This window comes from Aethalodelphis obliquidens, unplaced genomic scaffold (assembly GCF_003676395.1).
Source record: "Aethalodelphis obliquidens isolate GAN/ISIS:26980383/991018 unplaced genomic scaffold, ASM367639v1 scaffold30, whole genome shotgun sequence".
Lineage (NCBI taxonomy): Eukaryota > Metazoa > Chordata > Mammalia > Artiodactyla > Delphinidae > Aethalodelphis > Aethalodelphis obliquidens.
Genome location: NW_020837974.1, coordinates 14946007 through 14961308, shown reverse-complemented (window position 1 = coordinate 14961308; position 15302 = coordinate 14946007). Strand labels below are relative to the sequence as shown.

General features: G+C 41.5%; 1 protein-coding gene across 2 annotated transcripts in view; it reads left to right on the top strand.

The window, feature by feature from the left end:
- Window positions 1-273: 273 nt before the first annotated feature.
- ZNF713 (zinc finger protein 713) overlaps window positions 274-15302 on the top strand; it is a 31331-nt gene continuing 16302 nt past the window's right edge. Inside the window, exons 1-3 of one of the 2 annotated variants that reach the window (XM_027126271.1) lie at window positions 552-729; window positions 10388-10815; window positions 11400-11485. In XM_027126271.1, the coding sequence (XP_026982072.1) occupies window positions 11402-11485 (84 nt within the window). In that variant the 5' untranslated portion in view covers window positions 552-729; window positions 10388-10815; window positions 11400-11401. Of the gene's footprint in view, window positions 730-10387; window positions 10816-11399; window positions 11486-15302 lie in introns of both variants that reach the window. The other variant, XM_027126270.1, reaches the window with a different exon arrangement.

The window sequence follows — 15302 nt, the reverse complement described above, 5'->3', positions numbered from 1 at the left end:
GCAGCGGAGCGGCTGGGCCCGTGAGCCGTGGCCGCTGAGCCTGCGCGTCCGGAGCCTGTGCTCCGCAACGGGAGAGGCCACATCAGTGAGAGGCCCGCGTACCGCAAAAAACACAAAAACAAACAAACAAACAAACAAAAAAGAATTCCATTAGTCTCATCAGTAGACCTGATATATTCAATCATTATTATTGTATTTTTAGTTTCGTCAATATAAAATTCGGGAGGGAGCCGGTATTTCAGGACTGAGGAGAGCGACGGCTTGTGTGGTCACCTAGGGGACCGAGCAGCGACTCACGCGGGAGCTTCTGATTGGCAGGGGCTATGAGGGGTCCTCGGCCCTCTCGGAAGGCGCAGTTCTGCGAGTGCCGGGAGCGGGAGGTCCGGGCCCCCGGGGTCAGCGCGGCCCTGGTGAGAGGCAGGCCCGGGGAAGCGGGTGGGAGTTCCGAGCCCTGCATATGGGAAGCGGTCGGCCCTGGGGGCCGCCGGCGCATGCGTATCGCAGAGCCGAAGCCAGCGCGGCGCGCCCGCCATTGCTTGGAGGCTTTCGTCAGAGCCCGGCTGGCGCCGGCCGCTGGTCCAACCCCAGGGGCCCGTCACTGGGCGTCATTGGCTCAGGCATCAGGGCCCTCATCACCCTCTCCCGCCTGGGTCCGGACGGGCAGCGGCGGCGGCGGTGTCGTCGTCAGGGGGCGGAGCCGGCCTGGGCGCCCTTTGTCTGTGGAGGCGGGTGAGTGCGGCCCCGCGGGCGGCAGGCGAGGGGGCAGGGCGGGCGGCAGCCCCGGGGTCACGGGTCGCGGACGCCGCCCCTCCGGTCGACTCGGAGCCCCCCAGCGGCGCCCTTAGACTTCTTGGATACCCTGTGCCCCTTTGATAGGAAGGCCTCCGCGTTCCAAGATTACAAACCTATTTTCCTCTAATATCTTATGCAATTTATTTTGGAATAGGCGTGGGTGGGTATCATTTTTGGAAAGTTTTCCCCATCTCAAGAGTATTAAAACATTCACCTTTATTTTCTTGTAATACTTTTAAAGGATTTTTTACATAGCTTTTTTTTTTTTTTTACATTTTAACCTACTGGGTATTAATTTTGTGATAACGTGTTAGATAGGAATATGCATGCCTTTTTCCCCGGTGGTCTTGCCATCATCTGTTTTCCCACTGAATCGAAATGACCCTTTTATTCTATTCTACAGGCGTGTGTATACTCGGATCTGTTTCTAGACTGTTTCACGGCCCTCACAGTTTCTGCACTGATACCATTTTGTTTTAATATGTGGCAGAGCAGATTCCCCTAATTGTGTCTTTTAACATAATGAGCTTTCTGTGTCTTTTAGTTATTTTGAATTGTGGGAAATGTAAAAGGTACAAAAGTTACCATTTTCTAAGAGACAGAGTTGACCATGGCACTTAGTAGGTGCTCTTATTAAATGGAGAATTTGTTGAAAGTCACTCTATTGCTGAAAACTTTTATATGCTTCCCTGCTGCCATCAGGATAATGTTTTAGTTTCTTAGCAGTGCCCTCAAAGCCCTTTATGACCTTAATATTGCATACTGCTTGGCCTTCCACCCTTGCACTTTATGCTGTAGCCCTACCAAACCACCCAAACAGGAAACAAAACCCTCTGGGGAAAATTCATTAATTTAATGATATCAAAATTTAAAGTTTTTGTATTTGAAAAGAACAAAGGGCTAAAAATTAGAGATTTGAAGAAAATATTTGCAACATGTGTTAGAGAAAGTGTCTATAATATGTAAAGAGACTTGTTGAAAAAAGAAAAGAGAAAAAAGAAAAGTAGGCAAAGGATATGCACAGGCAATTTATGGAAGATACAGGAAACCAATGAAAAAAGTGCTTAACTTCATAAGTAACCGTAGAATGCAAATGAAGACAGATATTTTTCACCCACTGGACTGGCAAAATATAAAAATATTGGTGATACAAAGTGTTGAGGAAAGTGCAGGGGGGAAGGGCACTGGTTGTACAGTTGAGGAAGTATTTTGGGTGGCAATTTGACTGCATTTACAAAAATGTTAAATGAGCTCACTCTGTGGTTCAGAAATTCTATTCTAAGATCTGTCCTGCAGAAATACTTGCACAGGTGCACAGGGAAGTATGTACAAAGATGTTTATTACAATATTGTTTATAATTTGAGAAATAGGTACAGCTTAAATGTTCACTCTGGATATGGTTAAACATATTGTGATAGACCCATACAGTGGAATATTGTGCTGCTATAAAATAGAATAAGATAGTTTATTATGTAGTTTATTGTGAAGTTAACACACAAAGAAAGATCTCTAAGACATTAGTGAATAAAGGATGTTGCAGAACAATGAATATAGTATGGTGTGCATTATGTTAAGTATGTATGTGGTTATATTATGTATGTTCATAAATACACAGAAAAGGATGCAAACCAAGTGACTGACAATGAGTTACCTCCAGGGAGGGAAGTAGAGTAGAAGAGAAGTTGAAAGGCACACATATTTTACTCTGTGTACACCCATGTTTTGCATACCCATGTTTTTATGTAGAATGTGTAAAAAAAAACCTTGTTAAAGTGTATAATCTGTGTAAGGAAAACAAAACAAAACAAAAACCCTCACACGCACTTAGAACCTATACAGAGAGAAAAAAAAACCCAGGTTTTATAAGGTAAAATTTTTAAATATTAGCTCTTTTAAGAAAGCAGCAAAAATTAAGAGACAAATGATAAAGTGAAGACTATATTTGTTATCTATGTTATGACAGGGGAGTTGCTGGTTACTGTCTGTGTTCAGAGGTCCCCAAACCATACTCAGGTTCAGTGATGTTCTAGAAGTACTTACAGAACTCAGCAAAACTGTTATACTCCCAGTAAGATGAGTATTACAGTGAAAGGATGCAGATTAAAATCAGCAATGAAAAAAAAGCATGTAAGGCAGGGTCCAGGAGAGACCAGGTGCAAGCTTCCAGTTGTCCTCTCTCAATGGACTTGTGCAAGTAGTCCTTAATTCTCTGAGCAATGATGTGTGGCCATATGTATGCAGTACTGCCAACCAGGAAAGCTCATTCAAACCTTGGTGTCCAGAGTATTTATTGGAAGTTGGTCATATAAGCATGGCTGCCCATCCATTTTGCTGACCTCCAGTCTCCAGCTCCTCCAGTGGGCAAGCTGATACCACATGGTCCAAGGTTCCCACCATAAATCCCATTGTTAGCATAAACTTTTTGACCTGTCCCAAGGCCTCAGGTAAACAGAGACACTCTTAACAGACGGGATGTTTCAGGGGCTTATAGGTTATCTACCAGGAGCAAGGCCAGAGTCAAACCTTTCCTTGGAATATGCAGAGTTTGGACCATTCAGACCTGCTAATTTAGTCCTTTATTGCAGACTATGTAATAAAGGACTCTTACAAATCAATAAGAAAAAGACAATATGGTAAAAAAGTGGACAGTTGACACAAAAGGGTAATTTATAAAAGAAAAAATATAAAAGTTAAAAATCCTACCTTATGGGCTTCCCTGGTGGCGCAGTGGTTGAGAGTCCGCCTGCCGATGCAGAGGACATGAGTTCGTGCCCCGGCCCGGGAAGATCCCACATGCCGCAGAGTGGCTAGGCCTGTGAGCCATGGCCGCTGAGCCTGCGCGTCCAGAGCCTGTGCTCCGCAACAGGAGATGCCACAACAGTGAGAGGCCGCGTACCAAAAAAAAAAAAAAAACATCCTACCTTACATGTTATCTAAGAATTGCATATTAAAGCAGCAGTTAAATGCTATTTGTGTATTAGATTTAAAAAGAATAATACCTAACATTGGCTAATGGTCACTATCATATATTGCTGAATATGTAAAATGATACACCTTTCTGAACACCTTTTGCCTTCCTTTTTACCCAGCAGTTCCTCTGCTAGGAATTTATCCTAAGGAAATAGGCAAAATTATGCCAAAACTGTATAATGTTTGCTGTTGTCTGTAACAGCAGAGAAAGAAGGAGAGAGAGAGGACTAAATGTCTATTAATAATAAACTTGTTAAATAAACTTTAGGTATCGCATGCAGTGGAATATACTATGAGCCTATTTTTTTAATGAATATTTAGATTTTTGTTTTCTACCATGAAGTGATGTATACAATATTATCAATTAAAATCCAGGTTTCAAAAAAGAAATAACATGCCATATTATAATGTGCATGAGTGTGTGTGTGTGTTTGTGAAGGAAAAGCCTGCAAGGCTATATCCCGAAAAAGTAATTGGTTATCTCTAGGTGATGACATTATAGGTGATTTTTTTTCTGCTTTTCTGTATTTACTAAAATTTTCATTTTAATATTTGTCAGAAAATAAAGTGAAGGCGTTTCCACAGTAGAGAAGGGGTGTGGAGAAAGATCTCTCTGGCTGCAGTGTGAAGAAAATGTTGGACTAAAGTCAAGGACCAGTTAGATGGGTGTGGCAGTAATCAAAGTGAGAGATGATACCTGAATAAAGGTAGTGGAAGTGAAGATGGAACACTCACTACGTGTTTAAGGAGGGAAATTTACCAGGATTTGACGTTTGATTGGGGAATGAGACTAAGGGAAAGAAAGAGAGGTCAGGAATGGCACTCAGGTTTCAGGTTTGGTAGCACTATTCCTTGAGACAGGGAATATGATAGAGTAAGAGTAATATGTAAAATATATAAATACCGCTAACTAAGTGCTAATATGATCTAAATATTTACAAATATTTAATCCCTTAAGCCTCACAACAAACCCACGAGGTAGGTGGGGATGTCCAGTAAGAGTGTATGTGGTTATATAGCTCAAAAAAGATGATCAATGAAACCGTAGCAATGGGTGAAGCCACCTGAGAGTAAATAGACTACATTCAGCCCTTTGTATTTTCGGCTTCCACATTTATATATTCAACCAACTGCAGATGGAAAATATTTGGGGAAAAAATTCCAGAAAGTTCCAAATAGCAAAACTTGAATTTGCCGTGTGCAGGCAACTGTTTATGTAGCATTTATACTGTATTAGGTATTATAAGTAATGTCATCTAGAGGTGATTTAAAGTATACAGGAGGATATGTATAGTTTATATATAAATACTACACAGCATATTATATAAAGCATTTGAGCTTCCTCAGATCTTGGTATCTGCAGTGGATTCTGGAACCAGTCCCCCAGGGATACCAGGGGACGGCTGTAAAAATAGAAGAGAATGAATACAAACACTAACAAATAAACGTAACTGTAGTACAAATGAATGACATAACCTCACTGAAGGAAGTGGCAAAGAAAAGAACTGACCTAAGTAACTTTAGGAACCACTATCTTGACTGGATACTCTAAGGTTAAAGACAAAGAGAACTCTACGTAAATGCTGTAATCAAGCTAGTAAATGTGTTTCTCACAAGGGTATGAGTTAGTAATTCTGAAACTACTTTGTGTGTATACCAGAATTGAACAAATAAATAAATATATTGTAGATAATGAGAGCCAACAACTTTTCACTGTTGAAGAAAGAAGTTACCAATGAGAAAAGGAAGAAGACCAAAATGAGCCCTGTGGTATTGGATTGGAACCAGAGGTGTCAGTGTGAACTCATGGTATTTAATATATAGACAAACACAATAGAAGTATGTATATGTGTGGTTGATATGCATACATATATACTTCGTAGCTCAGTCTCCTGGAGGGCCTAGAAGCAATGATACACCAGTAGCAAGCAGCACACCTGGTACCCAGATTTTTGTGTCTAAACACTTTTCCAATAAATGGAACCAGGGCTCTTTGGAGAAGTGGCTGATTCCAGGGATGGTCAGGGAAAATACAAGAGCCTAGAACATCTTATGGTGCCAGGAAGTGTTCAAAATAGCTGAGCTGGTTAGAGTAACACAGGAGCCTCCTAATGGCCAAAGCTGGAACAGTTTGTATAATAAAATAATAATGTTTTGTATTTTAACTCATAGAATAAAACAAATATCCATAAATCCATACAGATATAAATAAATTAGAGCCCAGGAACAGCTTTTCCTTATGGAGAAATTCCAATTAATAATTAGTAGGAAAGAGGGAAGTAGAGAAATCACCATTAAGCAAACACCATATTAATAATTGTTGCAGTGGAGAAACCTGGTAAACACCACCTTAACCAGGTGATAATGGTCAATGTTACCATTCATAAGACATATCTACATCATAAGCCCATTCATATTATGCACTAAGAAAGACACAGCATCACTTCTGTGTCATTCTTGCTAAAAATCTTAACTTTATTCCAACCCTGAGAAAACATCAGACAAACCCAAATTGAGGGACATTCTACAAAATAATTCATTAGTACTCTTCAAAAGTATCAAGCTCATGAAAGACAGAAAACCTGGGGAGCTGTTACAGATTGGAGGAGACTCAGGAAAAATAAAAACTAAATGCGACGTGGGATCCTGGATCAGAGAAGATTAGTGGAAAAACTGGTGAAATTTGAATAATTTGAATTAATAATATTGTTAAATTCCTGGTATTGATCATTGTACCATGGTTACGTAAAATATTAATATTAGGACAAGTAGGGTAAATGGTATTTAAGAACTGAGTACTACTTTTGCAGCTTAACTGTAAGTCTAAAATTGGTTCAAAATAGAAAGTTAAAAAATAGGGCTTCCCTGATGGCGCAGTGGTTGAGAGTCCGCCTGCCGATGCAGGGGACACGGGTCCGTGCCGCGGAGTGGCTAGGCCTGTGAGCCATGGCCGCTGAGCCTGCACGTCCTGAGCCTGTGCTCCACAACGGGAGAGGCCACAACAGTGGGAGGCCCGCGTACCGCAAAAAAATAAAAATAAAAATAATTTAAAAAAAATAAAAAATAGAAGAGCAAACACCAGAACCCTTTCATTTACTCAATGAGCAAATATTTGATACATATCTACTATGAATCACATACCGGACCTTGAAATTAGAATAGTTAAGCAAGACAGAACATATTCATGCCTTCATGGACGTTAACATCACACAGTAGTGAGGTATAAATAAAGATGGATAACTGTACAATAATTACAACAATAAAAAGTGCTACCTAAAGAAGGAAGGTGTGAACAAGGGGGCCTCACTTCGTCTGTGATGTCAAAATCTTACTTGATTTAAGCTGAGACCTGAAGGAAGCGTAGGTATTGCTAGGGGAGGAGGTGGGGGTGGATCCCACACATGGCACATTTAAACACCTAAAAGCAGGATGCTGTGTATGAACCCTCCAAAGCAAACAGCAGAGTGGCTTGAGAGGGAACAGGAAGCAGGTCGTAGGTTTCTTTATGGCTTTGTACTCCAGCCTAAGGAAGCTGCTGAAGAATTTCAAGTGAGGGACTGATAGAGTCAGGTTCAAATCTTTTAAAGGTCCCTTCACTTCAAGTGTGGAGAGGGCGAGAGTAGATTTTGGAAAATCCTAAGGAACAACAATATGTGAATGGTAGGCAGAGGAAAAGGGATTAGAACATAGCCCACTGAAGTAAAGCAAGACGCAGCTGTCAGCAGTACCAGATACCATCAGAGCTCAAGAAAGCAAGAAGTAATGAGGTCCATTGCATGAACTACAAAAGAGAGTTTGGTATTCTTGACCAGAGCAATTTCAGGGGAGTGCTGATGGCAGAACAGAAGCAAGATTACAGAGAATTGAAAAATAAATGGGTAATGAGGAAGTAGAGACAAGTATCGACAATCCTTTGAAGAGTTGTAGCCTTGAATAAATAAAGAATGGTAGTTGCAAAGGGGTGTAAAAGCCAGTGAAAAATTTTAATGTTGGGAGAGACTTTAAATGATTTTAAATGATGATAGGAAGGAGTCAATAAAAGTGAAAGATAAAGTTTAAGATCTAGGAATGAGAAGATAGGTGCTAGGTTCGTGCCTGTAGGGAGGCTGGAGGGAACGGACTGATTCCAGGGAAGAAATAACTTTGTAATGCAAATTCTTGGGCCAATAATATCTCCAGAGGTGCTATTTCATGAGATCTAGGATAGGACCAGTGAGTCTGCTTTTCAACAAATACCATGATTCAAGTGATCTTCAGACCACACTTTGATAAACACTGCTCTTTTGTCTATTTTCCCTGCATCTATTAAACCACTACTCCTGCCTTCATTTTCTTCCCCATCTAGCCTAGAACCTAGGTCTCCCGATTCACAGTCTAGTGTTGTGTAAGGTAAGAAAGATTTCAGAAGTGGTTCAGCCCTGGAAGTGGGTGACTGAAGTAGAATGATGATGAAAATCATTGGGATTGAGGGTGTGAAGGAAACAAAAGGCTCTGATAGTTGTTCTGAGTTCTTGCTTGCATCAGAATCACTTGTGGAGCATTTAAAAAATATGTGGATGCCAGAATTCTTCTCAACAGATTCTGATTTAGTAGCTCTTGGGTAGAGCCTTGCCATGTGTGTGTATGTATATATATATATATATATATATATATATATGCATCTGGCCCTATATATATGCATCTGTAGTGTCATTTTAAATCTGGGCTGAGTCCAATGCACAGCCCAGATTGAGAACCACGGCATAGATTTTCTATGGGCAGTGAAGTTCACTCAGATTTTTGGAAGAGCTTGGGGTGAAAATGAAAACTGTTAAGCCAGAATCATCCTTCCTCTGAATTGACTATAATTCTAGTATTCTTTAAGCAGTCAAGGGAATTTGTTACTTTCCCAGCCATCATGGTTACTTGTTTGAAAAAGACTGGCAATTCTGCAGTCTCTCTCTCTGGAAAGCTCCACCCGTTTGTTGTATGAGAAATTGCACAGTTTGTGGGTCGGGAGTTGTTCTCTTTTTCTGTTCTTTCCAATATAGGAATTAAAAGGGAAATTATTAAAAGAAAGGGATCAGATTTTTTTTTAAGGAAAAGGGAGAAAACAAGTAGCAAAAAGGACTTTAGCGTATACTAGAAAGAGCCCAGGGCTGAATCAGAAGACCTAAGTGTTCTAGAACCAGCTCTTTCACTTAGCTCTGTGATTAGAGCTTCATTAAGCCAAGAATTCATTAAACTCAGAATCCTTCATTAAACCAAGGAACTGAGAACTAAATCAGCATTTCCAAAGGTGTATTTTAAGGAACCCTAGTCCCATCAGATGCCATAAAAAGTATTCTCAGGGGACTTCCCTGGTGGCACAGTGGTTGAGACTCTGCGCTCCCAATGCAGGGGGCAGGGGTTCAACCCCTGGTCAGGGAACTAGATCACATATGCATGCCGCAACTTAGAGTTCGCATGCCACAACTAAGGAGCCCACGAACTGCAACTAAGGAGCCCACCTGCCACAACTAAGACAGCGCAACCAAATAAATAAGTAAATAAATATTTTTTTAAAAAGTATTCTCGGGCTTCCCTGGTGGCGCAGTGGTTGAGAGTCTGCCTGCCGATGCAGGGGACGCGGGTTCGTGCCCCGGTCCGGGAGGATCCCACATGCCGCGGAGCGGCTGGGCCCGTGAGCTATGGCCGCTGAGCCTGCGCATCCGGAGCCTGTGCTGAGCAACAGGAGAGGCCACAACAGTGAGAGGCCCACGTACCACAAAAAAAAAAAAAAAAAAAGTATTCTCAAACTAGCTATATTTGTATACAATGTATAATATATTTGAAATGTTCTTCATTGCCTTGGGTTCACACATATAAAGGAGAAACCCTGTCCACTAACATGGTTAGTGCTGTTTTCGTTGTTGTGAATAAATGGTTTTCAGGTGATTGGGTTTGAAACCTCAGGACATCCTTGTAGATTCTATCTGACTCTTCAGACCATAGGACCTTTTTAGAGCTTTTGCTTGGTAAAATAAGGACCTGGTTCTTAAAGTGCTTTAAAATTACTCTTGAAAGGTCTGCGTCTTAGTCAACTGGTTGTAAAATGTTAGAATCGTGCCATGTCTTGGCTTGAATGGCTTCCTTATCTAACAGGGCCACTCCATTGGAACTGCAGTTTTCTCTTTTTCTTCTCAGAAATGACTTCATTCTTCATTTCTATCAATAGTTTTTGAGAAAAGTTTTTCAGGTCAACTTTTGTGAGCAGAGAACAAGTGTATTCTCTCCTGATTATTAGCAGATCAGTACACTTCACTCTGTTGTTGGTATTGGTGAAACACCTGTTTTTTCTTCTTTCTGAGGAGAAAACTCTATCTGAAAGTCTGCCTCTGGGCAAGGACCACATGTTTTCTGTTCTGAGAAGAAGGTGGGAGAGGACTGAGGCTAAGTTTGTTGTAGTTGATGCATCTGTACATCTCTGCTCTTTGTAATCTGAGAAATTTTAAAAATGCTTTTTGCTTGTTTTAAAGAATTCCACATCCTACGGGGCTCTATCTTCATGAATGAATAGTTTGTATGTCTTTATAGACTCCCTAGGTCCCTAGGTGACTGACACTGCTGGATTTCTTCTGCTGACTCTGGTGCATCTCATTACAGTTGCTCAACCTGAAACTGCTCAACCAGGAGGCAGATTTGAATATCATAGTGAAGTCTGTACATGAAGGATTGATGCCTTTAGGGAGAAAAACGAATGTAATAGCCACTTTCAGGAACCTCTGCATCTCAACTCTGCATGAACAAGGCAAGATTCTGAGAGTGGCTGCTCCTGGGAAGCAGAAGTCATTATCATGGATATCCACTGGTTCCTGACCCTCTCATGAGTTGAGGCACCTTTAATGCCTGGGAGTGGCTGTTTCCTATAAGGCACTGGGACAAATCAGCCTTCAGGGACTGACAAGGATACTGAAGCTGCTAGTACTGGTGTATCTCCTGACTGTCATACTAGAAGAGAACAAGGCTTTGGGGACATTACAACTTAAGAACTGCAAAGAGGTGTAGTCATCCTGGTGGAGGACTGAATCCAGGTACTCAAAAAGGAAAGCGAACATTCTGAAAAATGAAAAGAGTGAAATCTCATTTCTATATTAGAAGGGTCATCCTAAAGAGTCTGGAGTTTGAGGTTAGGGATGAGTTTATCCCCTTAAAGGGTAAGAATAGGCCCTTAACATATGTTCTCTGCATCACCTCATCTCAGTGGTTCTCATTTCCCACTTAGAATCACTTGGAGACTTCAGAATTTAAAATGCTGTTGCCCAGGATCACCCTAGACCATTAAATCCAAATCTCTGGGAATAGGGGCTAAGTGCTGGCATCTTTTAAAAATTCCCCAAGTGTGTAGCTAGGGCTGAAAACCAGTAAGCACCTTTGAGCTTCCCATATGTCACAACAAGTGGAGTTATACTACAGAGGAGAGAAAGTCCTGCATTATGTTCCTCAATGTGATAGAGGAACAAGAATGTCACAGTTAAGTCACCCAGCCTTTAGGCTTATGTCTTAGAGGGCTTCTCTCTAAGCCATTTGCCATCCTAATCCAAAACAAAAGGCCCAAGATTTAGGTTCAGCCTTAATGTCATACGTTGACAAGATTCTTCTTCTCTCTTTTTCCCAGTAATGCCTTCTCAGAATGCTGTACTTTCCCAGGAGGGAAACATGGAGAAGGAAATGAATGTTGGATCACAGATACAGCGGTCTCAGGTAAGTTCAGTTTTATTCTCCTCTGAAATGCTATTATAGTTCTCAGAATGCAGGCACTTTTATTTTTCAATTTTCAGAAGTACTAAGCCCCCAAAATCCAGAGCACTTGAGACTTTTGTGACAGATGCTGATCTCTACGGGATGTTTCCCACTCTCCTTATGTGCCCCTTTATAGCTCTTCTCTCCTTCAGCATTTTTACCAGATCATGGACTCATGTCTGAGCTAGATGTTGTAAAGGTAACACAAGAAGCCATAGACTGTGTTTTAATCACCCTTCCCTTAAATAGCTCACTAGAATTCAAACAACATTTGCCACTCTGTCTGCAAACAATGAATGATGCCCAAGTCACTGTGACTGCTTGAAGGTAACAGGACTGTTAATGTACCTGAGAACATCTGCTGCCACAAGTTAATATTTATCAAGAATTTGTTGTATCTCTTCCAAAACCTGTTTAAACCAGTTGTTACAATTTGATTAAGTATGATGTAAACCTCTATGAGGTATAAGTATGATAAGTTGTTTCTATGAAAACTAGTTGAATGCTTTGGAAAGACTCAGTAAATGCCAGTCACCTTTTAAAATATTGCTGTCAAATTAGGTGTGAGCAAAACTGTAAAACATTGAAGGAAAATCCTAAAACTCTCAGGGTTCTATACCAGTATTATTTCCTAAGAGTCATTTGCTTGTTCTGATTTAATGAAACAGAAAGTGATACATTGTGGATATGGGCACTGAATCATTAAAATCATTCTCATATCAAAAGATAAGGGAATAAATGTACACTTATGTATTTTAAATTTAAATGTTTAAATCTTTGAGATATTGTTTATGAAACCCCACTTTAACTAGCTGGTACATACCAGATACCAGTCTCGATTGCTTCAGAAAGGAGGATTTCTGTTGTTCCATGTTGTTATGAGATAATCATTATCCACAGGTAGCAAACTCATTGGAGGAGATTTTTTAAAGCCTACATCACACAATTAATATTCAGAAAAGTGTAATGTTAGGTTCTTCTCTGAATGTCAAAGACAACAAATACAGCAGGTGCTCAGAGAGGAGAGAAGTCCAATTAAGACTGGAGTGGCGGGGCCTTCCCTGGTAATCTGAGAGATCCGCCTGCCAGTGCAGGGGACATGGGTTCGAGCCCTGGTCCGGGAAGATCTCACATGCTGCGGAGCAGCTAAGCCCATGCGCCACAACGACTGAGCCTGTGCTCTAGAGCCCACGAGCCACAACTACTGAGCCCACGTGCCACAACTACTGAAGCCCACACGCCTAGAGCCTGTGCTCCCCAACAAGAGAAGCCACTGCAATGAGAAGCCCACACACCGCAACGAAGAGTAGCCCCCGCTCGCCACAACTAGAGAAAGCCCGCGCGCAGCAATGAAGACCCAACGCAGCCATAAATAAATAAATAAGACTGGAGGGGGCCAGGACTTCCCTGGTGGTCCAGTGGTAAAGAATCCGCCTTCCAATGCAGGGGGTCGCAGCTTCAATCCCTGGCCAGGGAACTAAGATACTACATGCCGCAGGGCAGCTAAGCCCACACACCACAATTACTGAGCCCCCGGGTGCCTCAACTAGAGAGCCCGCATACCACAAACTACAGAGCCCCCGCGCCCTGGAGCCCACGTGCCACAACTAGAGGAAGAAAACCTGCACGCCACAACTAGAGAGGAGCCTGCACACTGCAACTAGAGAGAAGCCCGCATGCCGCAATGAAGAGCCTACGCACCACAACTAAGACCTGACGCAGCCAAAAAAATAAAAATAAATTTAAAAAAAAAGAAAGGGCAAAAAAAGAATGGAGGGGCGAGGAAAGACTTCATGAGGAAAGGAGAGTTTGAATTTGTGCTGATATCAGGTAGTATTTGGACGTTAGAGAAGACAGGAAATAGAACTTGAGCAAGAGCAGGGACCATAAGGAGACTGTCTGCCGAGCTTTAGCATTTATTTGGTACATCAGTGCTTTGGGTTGCAAGGAATAGATTCATTCAGTTTACTCTTAATTGTAAGGCTCCCCACAGACAGGGATAGAAAGACATTGAGAACTAAGGTAGCGTATCTGTTTCTTGGCATTCTAGCCAGAGGAGTTTGCTTTAATTTTCCAGAACCATTTACTTTGTTCAGAAGAAAGATGATTCATTCATTCAATAAGTATTTTTTGAGCAGTTGCTATGTGCCAGAAATTGTGCTTGGCATCAGAACTACATCAGTGAGCAAAACAGACATGGTCCTAAACCCAAGTTGTTTAGCAGAGACAGACATTCAGCAGATATACTAAGGAATTGCAAATTGAGATGTTTATTATACATAATAAGAATAAGGCATTGTGAATATGCATTAGGGAATCAGGGAAGAACTTTCTGGGGAAGCGAAATTTAAGGTGGGATGTGAAGGAGAATATAGGAGTTATAAAAAGTAAGTAGACCATCTCTACAACCTCATAGCAACATCTGTTCACAGGTTGCAAGCCAGTTGAACTGCTGTATATCTGGACACCAGGACACTGGAAAGAATAAGAAATTTGTATCTGCTTATATTTACATGAAGAAACTCTAGAAGAATACATAAAATACTGATAATAGCGATTATCTGTGGGAATGGAGGTGGGGACCAGGTCAATTGTACCAGGAATGTGAGACCTTTTTTGAACCGTATAAATACACCTGTTCAAAAATATTTTAGGGCTTCCCTGGCGGTGCAAGGGTTAAGAATCCGCCTGCCGATGCAGGGGACAGGGCTTTGAGCCCTGGTCCGGGAAGATCCCACATGCCGCAGAGCAGCTAAGCCCATGCGCCACAACTACTGAGCCTGCGCTCTAGAGCCTGCGAGCCACAACTACTGAGCCCACATGCCACAACTACTGAAGTCCACGCACCTAGAGCCCATGCTCCGCAACGAGAGAAGCCACCACAGTGAGAAGCCCGTGCACCACAACAAAGAGTAGCCTCTGCTCGTTGCAACTAGAGAAAGACTGCGTGCAGCAACGAAGACCCAACACAGCCATAAATAAATAAATAAATAAAATAAATTTATTTAAAAAAATTTTAAAATTATGAACAGTGTACCAGAGAAAACTGAATTGGATATAATGAAGCTTGATGACAGCTTCTGAGGTCAATAAAAAAGATTTGGAAAAAAAAAAAGTAAATGGAAAAGAGCATTTTAGGCATGTGCTAAACATCATGTACAAAAACTATGGGTATATTTGAGAAATCAAAAGAAGGCCACTGTTGTTGGATGGACGGAGAGGGGGACTTGGAATAAGCTTGGAGAAGTATGCAGGGGCTACGTATACAGGGCTTTATGACCATGATAAGAAGTTCAGTTTTTATTCTAAGTGCAGTGGAAAGCCTTTGAGAGAATTTAAGCAAGGTAATAACATAATAAGTAACTGAATTCTACTTTAAACATCACCCTGGTGCATGCTAGATAGTAAGTGCATTTGTGAAAGGCAAGAAAGGAAAGGGGAGAGATCCCTTAGGAAGCTACTGCAGTATTCTAGATGATAGAAAGTAATACCTTAAAATTAGAAGATGGAGAAAAATAGGTGGACTTGAGTGCTTTGCTCTGGGAAACAGCTGAGATTAGTGAGAGGGATAAAGACAAAGGAAGAAAAAAGATGACTTCAAAAAATGTAGCCCACATAGAGAATGGACTTGAGGACACGGGGAGGGGGAAGGGTAAGCTGGGACGAAGTGAGAGAGTGGCATGGACATATACACACTACCAAATGTAAAATAGATAGCTAGTGGGAAGCAGCTGCATAGCACAGGGAGATCAGCTCGGTGCTTTGTGACCACCTAGAG